The sequence below is a fragment of the Mesoplodon densirostris genome, chromosome 9 (genome assembly GCF_025265405.1).
Source record: "Mesoplodon densirostris isolate mMesDen1 chromosome 9, mMesDen1 primary haplotype, whole genome shotgun sequence".
NCBI lineage: Eukaryota > Metazoa > Chordata > Mammalia > Artiodactyla > Ziphiidae > Mesoplodon > Mesoplodon densirostris.
The window spans coordinates 36,921,681-36,936,129 of NC_082669.1; the positions used below are offsets into that span (position 1 = coordinate 36,921,681).

Here is a 14,449-nt window from a genome sequence, read left to right on the forward strand (position 1 = left end):
AAAATAGGTATCTTTATGTTGCTATTGTAATTGGTCTGATAATGACTGGAATAAAAAGTATAATTTCAAGGCCTTCCCTGGTGGCGCAGTGCTTAAGAATCTGCCTGCCAATGCAGGGGACACGGGCTCGAGCCCTGGTCCGGGAAGATCCCACATGCCACGGAGCTACTGCGCCCGTGCACCACAACTACTGAGCCCGTGAGCCACAACTAATGAAGCCCATGCGCCTAGAACCTGTGTTCCACAACACGAGAAGCCACCGCAATGAGAAGCCCGCGCACCGCAACAAAGAGTAGCTCCCGCTCGCCGCAACCAGAGAAAGCCCGTGTGCAGCAATGAGGACCCAATTCAGCCAAAAATAAATTTAAAAAAAAAAAAGCATAATTTCAAGGAAGCTTTACCAAACACTATAGCAGAGAAACATACAATTCATATTCAGTACGGGTACTGGCACCAGTTAGTATTGGTAGCAAGTTGTTATATAAAATGAAGATGGGAGCCAGGGGTACAGGTTAAAGAGAGTCATATTACAGAGTTGTTAACTCAAAATTTCTGGTTCACTGAAGACAAATATTTAGTTTTCCCAACTGATGATTTTGCGGCTGGAGCCAAGTCAATGGCCCAAGGCTCAGAGGCCTGGGGATTTAGAGCAGTTTCTACCTGCCGTCTCAGTGAACAGCCCTTGCCTGCAGCCCTGGTGGCCTCTTTATCTCCCTCACTGGGCACAGCTATTTTCTCAGAACAGGAAATATCTGGTGAAGTTCCAAAACGGTTGTGTTAAGTCCCCATCACTTTATCCACGCTGCTTCGCCTGCATTAAAACGTGCAGCGGCTTGTGTTATGCAAGGAACACAAGACTGAGAGCTAAGTTTGGGGATAGTAAAGGGATATTCCTCCTACTCTGAATAAAGTGGCCTTCTCACCAGTCGTAACGCTGTGACGACAATATGTGATGAAAGCCAAATTGCTAGTGCAATTACACACAGAGCTACAGGCACATACCTTCCACGCAGAAATGACTCACAATTTTCATGGAAATTATTCAGTTCTAGTACATCTGGATTTGGGGGTTCTTTACTTTTGATGTGTTCATCCTTGCAACCCCCTATGAAATTTGAAAATGCCAGGAAAGTTGGCCAAATATTACTAGCCTTGTAACTATCACAAAGCCAGTGAAGTGAATGTCAGTGTAATCACTACAAAGTTATCCTGTGGTTGCGACTGCCAACTAAAAATTGCCACTTGCCATCTGCCTCTACAAGGACAAAGTCACAAACTGTGGCAGCCGCCAGCCTTCAACACCCCCTGAAAGGAGATCAGGAACGAGGCTTTCTGTGCTCTGGGAGAAACTGGCAGAACAGGCCTTCAGATAGTTAGGTATTTTCAGCAGAAAATTTTATGAACCCAATTTCTTGCATCTTCTCGTACCTAGAAAAGCACTACAATCGTTAATGGGGGCATCTGCTCCTGTGACCAGTAGCGAGGCTCTGCCAAAATGCGTGCTTAACTGCATGCGCCCCTTTCACTAAAATCCTATGGAACTCTGACCTTCCCCCTCCCTCTTAGGAGCAGTTTCTCCGAGCTCTCTGAGATGCTGTCTCCCGGGCTGCAGTCCTCATTTTACCCCGAATAAAACTTAACTCACAACTCTCACGTTGTGCCTTTTTTTTTTCGGTCGACATGATCTAGCAGACAGCAAACCTTTAGGAAAAAATTAACTAAGTGCTGATCAGACAGCAGAGAACTCACAGGCCGCAGGCCTTCCTCACTGTGGCTGTCAATCAAAGGTTGTCTTTCAAACAGGCTGAATAAGTGCGCTGCAGACAGCTTGGCTTTAGCATAGTCTGGAGCAAAGGAACTCGCGTGTCCTAGAGCCACGGCGCCCAATACGATCGCCGAAAACACCCTAGATGGGAGCAGAAGAATTTTAAACATTAATTTATATAATTGAGCCCCGAGATGTCTCAAAGCCCAAAGACTTACTGCTGGCCAGTACTGATGTTTTCACTCCCTTACTCATCCCCCTCCTCCCTCCCCCACACATCGCTAGAAAATTCCAAGACCAAAGGAGACCGGGAGGGGAGGCGGCACCCGCTGCCTGAGGGTCTCCTTTTTTCTACTGCCTTCTGGCTTCCTTTAGGAGCTTCTCATTTCCTAGATTTCATGTAACTTTGTAAAGCTCTCCTGTCTCAGGAGGCATCTGCTAACAGAATCTTGAGTTGTGATCTCAGGTAATTCTAGTAACAAGCCACATACCCCGTTTAGACTTGAGGGAACTGAAGCTCTGGGGGCTGAAGGGACTTGATCAGTACCAGACAAGGAGTGAGGTTTCCTCCTGACTCTACAGCCCTGATCTCCAGAGTGTGGTTTCTTCTGCAGCCCCGCACAAACAATAATCATCGTCACTGTGGTTAAAGAATTCTTACTGGGCAAAATAAGCCTTTACTACAAATAGCTTTTCTCTTACAAGTAAAATAACTATGGCTATGACCCTGAAAAAACAATTAAGCTAACGGTCTATTCTCCAATTAAAAGAATGGATATGGATTATAACTTCTAGGAGGAACTAAAGATTCTGAGATTCGCGCCTCCACAAAGCTATTTACTTCTGGCACCACAGCTCCCTAGAGAGAGGGGAGGGTAGGAAAATCTCTAATAGAGAACTTAAAAAAATTTCCCCCAAACTTCTAAATCTAAGATTTTGGGGGGAAACTGTATTTTTTTTTTTTTTGATCTCTTTGAGCTATACTCAAATAAGAGCGACCAAAGTTCCACAAGTTTGAAAAAATTAAATAAATTCCATGCACTGAATATTTTCTGCTTTGCTTCTGTATCCCTGATACAGACCAGATAAATAACTCTGGATTTGGTGTCATGGCATTTGGCTCCCTGTTTTGGTTTGTAATTTAATACATTATTTTTTAAATTCTTTTTTTTTAATTGAAGTATAGTTGATTTACAATGCTGTATTAATTACTGCTGTGCAGCAAAGTGTAAATCTAAGGTATTAAAATGTATTTTAAGTACACGGGGGGTGGGGGGAATGGTGGGTAGAGTAAGGCTCTCCCTTAAATATTTGATGATGTTAATTATCAAAACTCACATTTTAGAAGAGTGATGAACAACTCACATGTAGCTAGCTGCCTAGCTTTCCTGTACAGCCTGTAATGCAGCTTTAGTATGAAAGATTTTAAAAGCTATCTTCCAATTATCCAGAATTTAACATTTTAATGATAAAAACAAAACAGTTTTTAAAAGCAGGGCCAATTTTTTCATTGGTATTTGTCTAGACAATGAATGTCTCCAAGTGGTAATTCCCAGCTGGCCATTTCCATCTGTCTCTTCAAAACCACTTTCTACTCTCCCATCTCTATCTTATACCATCCTCCTCTATGCCTGACAGGCTGACCTTCAGGGTCTGCATCGAAAGGTTTTCTGGTCCTCTGGCTCCTGATGGGGTTTGGCAAGGAATAGCATAGCAGGGAAGGAGGCTGGAGGAGTGGGACCAGGCCGTTTGCTGTGTTGGTCTCTTTCCCGTTGGAGAGTTGTGGTGTTGGGGTCCTTCCACCAAAGACCACAGAAGGCCCCTGCGCTGGCTTCTGAAAATCTTTCCCTCCTCTTGCCCTTCAGGCTTAAGTAAGGTCTTAGTGGTGCCTAGCTGGGCACTGCTGACCTTAATACTTCTCACACCTTTATAAACAGACCCTTTAGCAAGCTGTCCTCCATTACCCCATCTGCAGGGCCATTTGTTCCCTGCTGGGATCCTGTTTGATGCAAAGATATATATTCTTTTTTCATGGTTATTTTAACTTTGGATGAAAACAAAAGTACAGCTTTTAAACACTTTCACTCTGTCCATCTTGACCCTGGGTTTTTTTTTTTTTTTAAGTTGTTTGCTACTTTTTAAAAATCATCCCATCAGAGCAGAAATATGCCAAAGTGATCTTAAAAGAATGGCTGCCCTTTGGCAAGACTAGACTGCAACCTAATTGAATGTATTTAGCATATTTTGAAAGACCATTGGTTAGCCTTGGAAACCAAGAAAATAGGAAAGGCTAAGAGGCAAAAGTTGGCAGGGTCATCCCAGGGCTGGTTAGGGAACAGAGTGTTTACCAGACTTCAGTCAAGCGTTCCCATCCCACTGTCAAGGCCATCTTTGGTTGCCCGTAAATAGTAAGCTATTATAACCTCTGTTTTGGGTCCATGGTCGCCAGCAGTTTTCTAATTATGATTTATCTCTGCATTTAGAACATGTGCTGTCCTCCTGTCCTTCTATGTATTACTGAAATTCTGGTTTATGATCATTTTCATGAGCTTGGTTGATTTTAGTCCACTCGGATAATGAAACTGTCCTTGGAGTACTGACAACATTCGATTTCTGGGGTAGATTCAACTTTCTGACTTCATCATAAAACAAGTTAGTTTTTCGGTCTACTCCAAACCTTTGCATAGACCTATTGAAACTTTATTATGGAATAATCTCAATAAATTAAAAGTTACTTACAGAATAACATCTCTGAAGTGCATATGTCCATTCACAATGAGATAGGCACCAAACCGAAAACAACCGGCATGGGAAAAATACATAAATGCTTGTGAAATACTAAAAGTAATTCCATAGATGTGTGCTTTCCGCACAGAATTCCTGAAAAGCAAATCAGTATATCTGTAACCATTATCTTCAACCTCTCTTAGCACTGGCTTGTACAAAGAGCACAGCTTCTAAGTCTAGTCAACCTGTGTTTAAATTCTGCCCCCAGTTATAATTAATTTAAGTGACTTAACCTCTCTACGCATCAGTTTTCTGACTTGTAAGAGGGGGATAACCACTATGATACAAAACTGTTTTGAGATCTAAATAGACAATACAAATGTCTAGCACAGTACCTAGCTCATAGTGGTTGCTCAAATGATAGTTGCTGTTTTTATTACACAGGAATATCTGGGAACTCAAACATGATTGTTGTTATCAAAAATAAAGGATGTCAAAGTTAGGACTAAAGTTTGAATTGTCTAAATTCAGTTGTCTAATATTATTATCTTGTCTTCTGTGATGAGTTACAGTCTCACATATCAAAGTTCACATTTCAGATTCAGAAAAGTAGGGTCACCGAGGTTTATCTAGACACACATCAGAAGTTCTTCCCGGAGCTAGATTCCCACCATCCCCAACACAATTTGTTTTGAACCATTTCTAATTAGACCTCTTGCTATCCTCTATTAGTTTAGCTACTTTATTTTACTTTATTATTCTAAATCCTCCAGAAGAACATTAATTTATTTATTTTCAGATTAGAAGGCAGGCACTTGGCAAGAGGAAAAATTTTAAGTATTACTGATCTGGATAGTTTAACTCCTGTGCTGTGAGCATGGTGTCACAATACTTAATGTTACTGAACAATTTACACTGCTACTGACAGATATATGTCAGACATCAAATGACCAGAAAAATGTAATAGCTGCATGAAGTATACATAACTAGGAAGGTGGATACACTGAGAAATTCAGTTATCCCTGTTCAAATATGTAAGTGTTCAAAACCATTGTTTTAGTCTACAAAGTTGTGATTCAATTCGTGTTCAATTTTGTTAGTGTTAAAACATATTCATTTATAAGAACAGGGCCTGGTTGGAAACAAGTGGCAAACAGGTGCTGGAGGTTTGTCAAATTGCTCAAGTATAAACCAATGAAATAGGCTCTGTGTCTTTGTTTTCAGAGTAGGACAGATCTGGTCCTCACCCAGAGAACAAAGGAAACACTTTAACCCAACAACAAATCTCATCTTTGGTTCAGTCTACACAATGCAAAGAAAATAAAGGTTTGAGCAATTCCCTAAAAGAACATTCATCCTGAATCACCGGATGGGTTATTTATGTCGTCTGCAGTGGTGAACAAATACTTGTGCAGCCCTCTGTACCCTTTAGCTCTTAGAGACCCAATCTTACTGTTTTTTATAAGAGATGTAAAAATCCAATCCTTTGGTCCAGTTGCATCAAAAAGTTACTTATTTTCACTGAGATAATTATTGAAAAAAATGTCATCCTTATAATCATATCATTGTTTGCAGCAGGAACAAAAATTGGAATCAATAATTCAGCCTAGGAAAACACTATGTTCTTAATAACAATCATATGCTCCTTACCTGTAAGCTCCATACAATTTTTCAACATACATTGATTCAAATTTTCTTTCCTGGGTCAAGGACACAACTGTCCTAATATTTTCTATTGCCTCTGTTGCAATCTGTAATGTAGAACAGATCATGATTAGAAGTGGGGCTTTTACTTCTGAAATAATAAAAATATGTATATGAGCCTTAGGGTTCTGTCAAAAGAAGCCCGAAGTTTATGTTGACAGGTTTTCAATTCCTTTAAAATTTGGAAAGCAAAGGCATAATGTGTTCTTCAGGACAAGCTCCATGAAAAAACTGGCAATCTTTTTTTTTTTTTTTTTTTTTTTAATTTATGGCTGCGTTCGGTCTTCGTTGCTACGCGCAGGCTTTTCTCTAGTTGCGGCGAGCGGGGCTACTCTTCCTTGTGGTGCGCGGGCTCTTCATTGCAGTGGCTTCTCTTGTTGAGGAGCACGGGCTCTAGGTACGCGGGCTTCAGTAGTTGTGGCACGTGGGCTCAGTAGTTGTGGCTCGCGGGCTCTAGAGCGCAGGCTCAGTAGTTGTGGTGCACGGACTTAGTTGCTCCGCGGCATGTGGGATCTTCCCGGACCAGGGCTCGAACCCATGTCCCCTGAATTGGCAGGCGGATTCTTAACCACTGTGCCACCAGGGAAGCCCAAAACTGGCAATCTTAAAAGCACCTCTTGTTGGGCTAAATATGGTGGCAAGTCTTCCTATGCCCTATGCTGGGAGACAGACCAGCTTAGGGCAAGAATGGTGGCCCAGGCGCCAGAAGCCTGATTCTATTCCTAGCCCTGCCACCAGGCAGTTACTTGACTGGCTTTAGTCAAACCCCTCTGTGACTTTGCTTTCTTCATACGGTAGTAGCTTAGAAGAGAGAATCAGGCTGATTTCTACGGGCCTACTGAAGGTGCCAACCATTTCTTCCCTAAAGCATACTGCTTCTTAGAAAAAAATGTTTACCCACATTTGAGAACATCCCAGTTGTAAACATCAGGACCCTGCCTTAAATTCCTGATGAAACCGGAGACAGACACCTGACACATTTAGGCCTCTCGGATTCAGTTTCCTGGACTTGGAGGCAACTGTGTGTCCTGGGAGGGGCCTGCAGATTCAGAGGTTAAGGTCACCAGGGTATGTGTAGGAAGCTGGTCTGAATACTCAGTGACTGAGGAACAGAACAAATGTGTAGACAGACTCTGAGACAGTGAGCTTATGGCGCAAAGAGAGGAGGTGCTGGGGACACTGCAGTTGCCACAAGCCATCTGTATTCCCCACACTTCCATGTGTCCTGACGTCAAACCCCTTTTACCCAAACCAGCCAGAGCAGTTTTCTGACAGCCAAATCACCCCTGACTAATGTTAACTGTCTGTGATGTGGCTATTTAGTCTAAATCACAGTTTGGCAGTTGATTCATCTAAACCATTGGCACAAGACAAAAACCCAAAATGAAATCTTATCAGCTTGGAGACTCTTATCTCAGTTCTCAGCTTTTGTAACCAGATGAAAGCAAGATATTTAATACCTTAAGCTAAAGAGACATATCTTTATTGTATATATTTTAAAATATTTATTTATTGATTTTTGGCTGTGCCAGGTTTTAGTTGTGGTGCACGGGATCTTTGTTGGGGCATGCGGGATCTTTAGTTGCAGGATGCAGACTCTTAGTTGCAGCATGCATGCGGGATCTAGTTCCCTGATCAGGGATCGAACCTGGGCCCCCTGCATTAGGAGGGTGGAGTCTTACGCACTGGACCACCAGGGAAGTCCCTATCTTTATTTTTTATCATTATTTTTAAAATTTATTTTACTTTATTTATTTTTGGCTGCATTAGGTCTTCATTGCTGTGCACAGGTTTTCTCTAGTTGCAGCGAGCAGTAGCTACTCTTTGTTGTGGTGTGCTGGCCTCTCATTGCGGTGGCTTCTCTTGTTGCAGAGCACGGGCTCTAGGTGCGTGGGCTTCAGTAGTTGTGGCACGCGGGCTCACTATTTGTGGCTCACGGCTCTAGAGCGCAGGCTCAGTAGTTGTGGCACATGGCCTTAGTTGCTCTGTGGCATGTGGGATCTTCTGGGACCAGGGTTCGAACCCATGTCCCCTGCATTGGCAGGTGGATTCTTAACCACTGCGCCACCAGGAAAGCCCCCTATCTTTATTATAAATGAAACATCTAACTAATTATAGCCAGACTAGAGAGTACTTATTGGCTTTTACTCTGGGCCAGGTATTACCTCATTTGACAACACTGTGAGGTTCATGTTCTTATTCCTGTTTGCACAGGTGAGGACCCGAGGCACAGAGAAATGAAGTGACTTGCCTAAGACTCTAGAGTTAATAAGTAGGCAGGATGGGACCCCTGTAAGGCTCTCTGATGCCAAGTCCATGTTCTTAACCCATTATGCTCTTCTGCTTCCCCTGCTTTGTAATTTACACACGGAGAAACTAGTTGTTAGGACTTGACACTCAACTCTTGATTTTTTGATCACGGGTTAAGTGCTTTGAGGGTTAATTCTGGTTCAGCAGGCCCCTAATCTCAGGCATCAGGCAGGGCCTGAGTCAAGAGGGTGATTATGCAGCCTCCCACCCCTGCTTCCAGCCCAGCAATCACACCCTCATTACTAAGCCTTTTCCGGAAAATGAAAATGGGAAGTTATCCCAAATCCCCAGGTTCTTGAACCGTGATTAATCTGCACCCAGGTCAATGAGAACTTTTTTTTCTTTTTTTTGAAAAAACAGTGATGTTGGTGGGGGAGAGTGGTATCCAAGACCTTTCTAACCCTCATTTTGGGTTAATCAGGAGTTGACTGAGTAAACAAAATTGAACTGTGATTGAATTGCTGATAATTAACATTTAAACTTTCCAATCTCTCATTAAAAAAAACACAAACCCTTATCAGGTTAAAGTAGTCACTAAAAATATTTCAGACTGATCAGCCTGAGTTATTCATTCTCTGATCCCTGGAACGACAATGTATTAGCTGAAAGGAACCTGGGACATCATCTGGTACAATTTCTCACGTTACAGAAGTGGAAAGTGAAGACCAGAGAAGTGGGGGGTCTTCTCCAGTATGATATACTGAGCGGCCGCAAGGCCAGGACGGATGGTCCAAGGTGGTGTTTTGTTTGCCAAGCTGCTCCATTCTAACTGCCCTACTCCTGCCAAAACTCTGGGAACTTTCAGTGTCATTAGCCATTTTTCATAGAATTAAGATTCTATTATCTTAACTAGACTCAAGATGTTTTCTTTCATGTGACTAGTCTAAGAAAAATTGATCTTCATTCTGCCTGCTGACAATTTCCCTTCTGAAATGTGAAAAGCAGTAGGGTTCTGGAGGAGAAAGGAAACAAACACTACAGGGTGTTTTTTCAGTAGTTAGTTGTGACAAACAGAAATCAAGGAAATGATGCCCTAAAGCAGGGGTCCCCAACCCCCGAGCCGCAGACCGGTACGGGTCCATGGCCTGTTAGGAACCGGGCCGCACAGCAGGAGATGAGGGGCAGGAAAGCGGACCGAAGCTTCATCTGCCTCTCCCCATCGCTCACATTACTGCCTGAACTACCCACGCCCCCAATCCCTCTCTGTGGAATAAGTGTCTTCCACGAAACCAGTCCCTGGTGCCAAAAAGGTTGGGGACCACTGCCCTGAAGTACCCACAGCCAGCAGCCAAGAGGATCTTCAGGGACTCTGGGTACCCCAGAGCTTAGGTATGGGAATCATGCTAACTGCTTTCTAACCCATGAGCGAGACATACTATCTGTCCCACCTTGCATAACCATAATTGTATTAAGGCCTATGCAGTATTGTCTGTGAAAGGGCTTTGCAAGTGTTGTGCTATAGAAACTCTATCACAATTTATATACACTGTCTGCTTCACCTCCTAATGTTTCTATATAGTATAATGTTTACATAAATAAGGGTAAACAAAATTCCCAGCTGTTATCTACATTTAAACATTTAAATACATGTACGCGTAAGTAAAATGTTTATATGGAGATTTAGACACATTTAAAGCCATATGAAGAGGTAATATAGTAAAGAACTTTGAAATTAGACCAGGACTTGAATCCCAGCCATGCCTTTAACTTGTTTCATTCTCAGGTTCCACATTTGTAAAATTGGTGTAACATGAGTATTTGCCTCATAGGATTATTGTGAGGATGAGTTGGTACATATAAATACTTAGAACAATAACTGGCACAAAGTTAAGTGTGTGCCCAATTGCCATTATAATTAGAACCAGAAATCAGAGCATTACTGTCCTCTGGTGGCTGCCTAGCTTAATTAACTATAGACATCACAGCCAAGAAGAACAGGACTGTCTTTTAAGTACTGGCAAATGTCCTACTTTGAACAATACACTTATAATTCTCTGCCTTAAGGACTCTTCATCTGTAAGACAGGGGTAACTTTTGTCCTAATAATGGCATTGGTATACAAAGTAAAAGGTAAAATGAACTTTGAAAATTCAGAAATTTTCTGAATATAACACCTTCTATAGGATAAAAGCTTTACATTAATTATCCCATTTTCAAGTTCTAGGCATTGACACAGTAAAATATTTCATACACAGCGCTGACCATGATTAGCTGTAGGAAGCACTAACATCATTAAAACATGCATGTTGTAATAAATCAATCAAATAAAACCCATGTCTAAAAACCATACTTACACTAACTGAAGCCATATTTGACCCACCTTTCCAACAGTTTCCAGTTCTTTTTTGTCTCTTTTGGCATTTCCAGCCAGCAGTTTCATTTCAACAATTCCTGATACAGCAATAATTGGAACAACCGATAACATCAAAAGGGTTAATTGCCAACCGTAGACAAATGCTATGATAATACCAGTTCCAAGGTTAGCTGTGTTCTGTGCAATTAAAGCCAACCTGGTTCCAGTGGCCTGGAAGAGCAAAAGAAGAGAGGCAGCTGTATTTTAAGTTGCAAATCCATGAGCTGCAGCCTTCAGCTTCCCAGTCAGAACCACAAGAGAGGGATCTGCGCCTGTACTAACGTTTGCTCCCTTTTGTTACAATAAACCCAAGACACCTGTGGGTAACTTGGGAGGCTCTGCAGGTGTTTCTTCATGCCTTTCAGCTCTCCTTCCTCTCCTGCCCATACGGATTCAGCACTGCAGAAGCAAGTCATCAGCTGCTCTGCTTTGGGGACAGGCTGTGGGGTGCACACTTTTTCATGAAGGCAACATTCAAAGAGGAAACACACCGCGGGCACTCTGGTCATTTTAAGGCCTGTTTGCTTCAAATGTGTAAGAGGGAGATTCACGAGCCCCAAGAGACCATCTGTGACCCAGGGTACAGATCCTAAGAGACCATCCCCCCGTAAAGCATGCATAAAGATGAAGTCCTGCTTGCACCAGTGAGAAAACGAGGGCTCTCACAGGGACACTGCAGGGGACTTGCTGCTCTCCTGCGCTATGGAGAAGCAGTGAGTTCCAGAGGTAACAGACCTCAGCTCCAGAGCTGGGGAGGGAAGCCGGGAAGACGGCGGTGCCAGTTATTGGTTAGGGTTGGGCATGTGACCCAAATTAGTCTTAATTAGATGTAAGGGAAGGGTGTTGGTTTGGCAGTCGAGGCCTAGGTGTGCGCTCTCTTTCACTGGATGGGAAACAAGGAAGCTTGTAGCTATGGTTGCTCCTGGCAGCCGCCCTGTGGCCACGAGGGAACGAGCTTCAGGGTGAAGCCAACCCTGAGGACTGAAAGCCATTCAGAGCCAACAGACAGAAGGTGCCTGAGTCCTTCGGGCCACTTGTGAGCCCTGAAGTCCAACCTTCCTCTTTATTATTTAGGCCAGTTTGACTTTTTTGTTATTTGCAGCTGAAGGCAGCTTAAAGACTGCAGCTATGCCATATGTTTATTCCAAACCACGCTAAAGAAAAACAGTAGTAGAGTGCAGTCTACATACCCCTTGGACTTGGGAGGCATCCATCGCAAGTCTCGTAGAAAGTGCGCCGGTACTGTTTTTATGATCATCAAACCAGCTCATGTCCTATGGCACAAAATACACCTTTAAATTCATTCCAAATTAAAACAAGCAGAAAAAATCAGATGAAACATCCCAAACATTCAATGCTGAGGAAATATCCACACTTAACTTGGGTGTTGGAGTTGAGGGGAGACCTCCCATGCAGTGGGGAGCTCTAGTCCCTGCCTTGAGCATACACCTCGGAGCCCCACCAGGATGCAAGCTCCATCCCCACCTGAATCCAGCTCTGCTGTACCGGGAAAACACACTGATGGGGGGCGGGGCTTATCCAGATTGCAGCTGTGCTCGCTGCCAGCTTCCCCCCAGCCCGAGCCCATGGGTGGGTCCATCACCCAGTCCTCATAACTTGTACTGTGGATACTTCCGTAGTATCCTGAAGGGGTGGTGTCTCTCACAAAGGAGTCATGCTGGACACGGTGGAGTTGTGCTGGACACGGCTCTTTCTTGAAAATTCTAGGCATGAGATCATCAGCCCTGGTTTCTCACATTTTTGTTTTGTTTTGTTTGAAGCAAGGATTAAAAGAGTCTGTCTTAGATATGATTTTAATTATAAGCCACTCATCCACAGCATCTTTAAGCTACATATAAAGTAATTTTTCCTCCATAGCAACAGTTTAAAAGACACTGAAAGAGGTCTGCAAATTCAGACTTGCACAAAATATGATACCTGCTCTGTGCCCTTTTGTGAACAGGAATGTAATCAATTCCTATCAATTGGTTGGACAATATTCTGGCCCTCTCTTAAGCCTTCTCAATAAAAATAGAGAATTCATGTTTGCACATTTTCCCACATGTCCTGCACTGGGCTGTGACCTTCCCAAGAGGGCAGATAAGGCATTTTATAGGCCCAGCTACTAGCACACTGGCTGGTACCTAGTGGGTAATGACTGAGTGAATTAACAAGTGAATTAATGTGAAAGCAGAGCTCTAACAAACTAAATGACCAACATTTGGTAAAACCTATAGTTAGTATGGTCAATCGTGGGACAGGAACACTGCCAACCACCCTTTCCTTTGTGGAAAGGCATCCTGGAGTCTCAAATGACTCACCAGGGCCTGCGTAGAATCCAGAAAACAGATACAGGTCCTTGAAATGATAGTATCCACATGGATAGAGATAGTTGCAAAATAAGCCCCGAAAGTGACCTAAATTAAGCCTACTCCCACGAAAACCCTGAGAGGTCTTTGGATACTGAAGGGCCAGGACAGTTAGCAGGGCCCTGACCAGTCCTTGCATGAACATCTGGGACACACAACATGCAGGGCCGCACACCAGCCAGAACAGGAAGAGGCTTGAAAGGAAAGAATTGCTCCCGAGCACACACCTACCTGTCTCAGCATTGCTTTAAAAGCCATGGACCGAAGCCTTGTGGTGAGGATCTCGCCAGCCTTCCCAAATGTGAAGCCCTGGGCGAGAAGAAAGGCTTTTGTCCCTTTTGATGATCACAAGCGTTCTGACACAGCGTTCTGGGTGTATTCGCATGGATTTCTATATTTATTTATGAATCAACTATTCAAATAACAAAGTCTATGACCAGATACTAATTCAGAGTCCTAACTTAAAGTTCATGTACTGCTAGATGTAAGCTATTATATATGGAATGGATAAACAGCAAGGACCTACTGTACAGCACAGAAAACTATATTCAGTATCCTATGATAAACCATAATGGAAAGGAATATTAAAAAAAGAATGTTTATATATGTATAACTGAATCACTTTGCTGTACAGCAGAAATTAACACATTGTAAATCAACTATACTTCCATAAAATTTTTTTTTAATTCATATACTTCTCATTCATTGGTATACAATAGAATCCTAAGACCAAAAATCCTTAGAAGTATCCAGTTCTGGCTTCTAAAGCATTCTAACTAGACTTCCTTTTCAAAACTCTCAAGGACAACATCTCAGTGAGGAGAATACTGTACTTAATTACAATGTTCAGTGTGTTCCTAATGCTTTAAGCAAATCAGTCTCCAACAGAAGCAACAAAATTCTATGCAGGGATGCGTTTTGGCTCCTGTAGTGTAGAGGGAGGGAGGATGTCTGGAGTATCAAGCTCCAGAAGAGTTTGCTGCTTCCCCGTCACATCTCCACCTGCTCTCAGATTAGCAAACAATTAGGCTACTCCTTCTCCCCCAGCATCCTTGCCAGACACGTTCCCTCTTTCTAATTATATCCTGTTCAAACTGGAGACCAGCCCAGATGTCCACAGCTGGGTTTGCTTCCCAGGCACTGGCATGGGTGTGAGCCTCCAGCCATGCTGAGTGCTGGGGTGGGCACGTGGGGTGCTCTCTGGGGAGGATGCATCCTAGG

The 14,449-nt window shown here is 43.0% G+C and overlaps 1 protein-coding gene across 1 annotated transcript in view; it reads right to left on the bottom strand.

Annotated features, from left to right (window-relative positions):
• ABCB4 (ATP binding cassette subfamily B member 4) overlaps positions 1-14,449 on the bottom strand; it is a 71,791-nt gene that overhangs the window by 9,290 nt on the left and 48,052 nt on the right. The window contains exons 18-23 of the mRNA XM_060107461.1: positions 13,460-13,537; positions 12,050-12,133; positions 10,827-11,030; positions 6,143-6,243; positions 4,505-4,645; positions 1,750-1,906 (exon numbers count right to left, since the gene is read on the bottom strand). Coding sequence (XP_059963444.1) covers positions 1,750-1,906; positions 4,505-4,645; positions 6,143-6,243; positions 10,827-11,030; positions 12,050-12,133; positions 13,460-13,537 — 765 coding nt within the window. The remainder of the gene's footprint in view (positions 1-1,749; positions 1,907-4,504; positions 4,646-6,142; positions 6,244-10,826; positions 11,031-12,049; positions 12,134-13,459; positions 13,538-14,449) is intronic.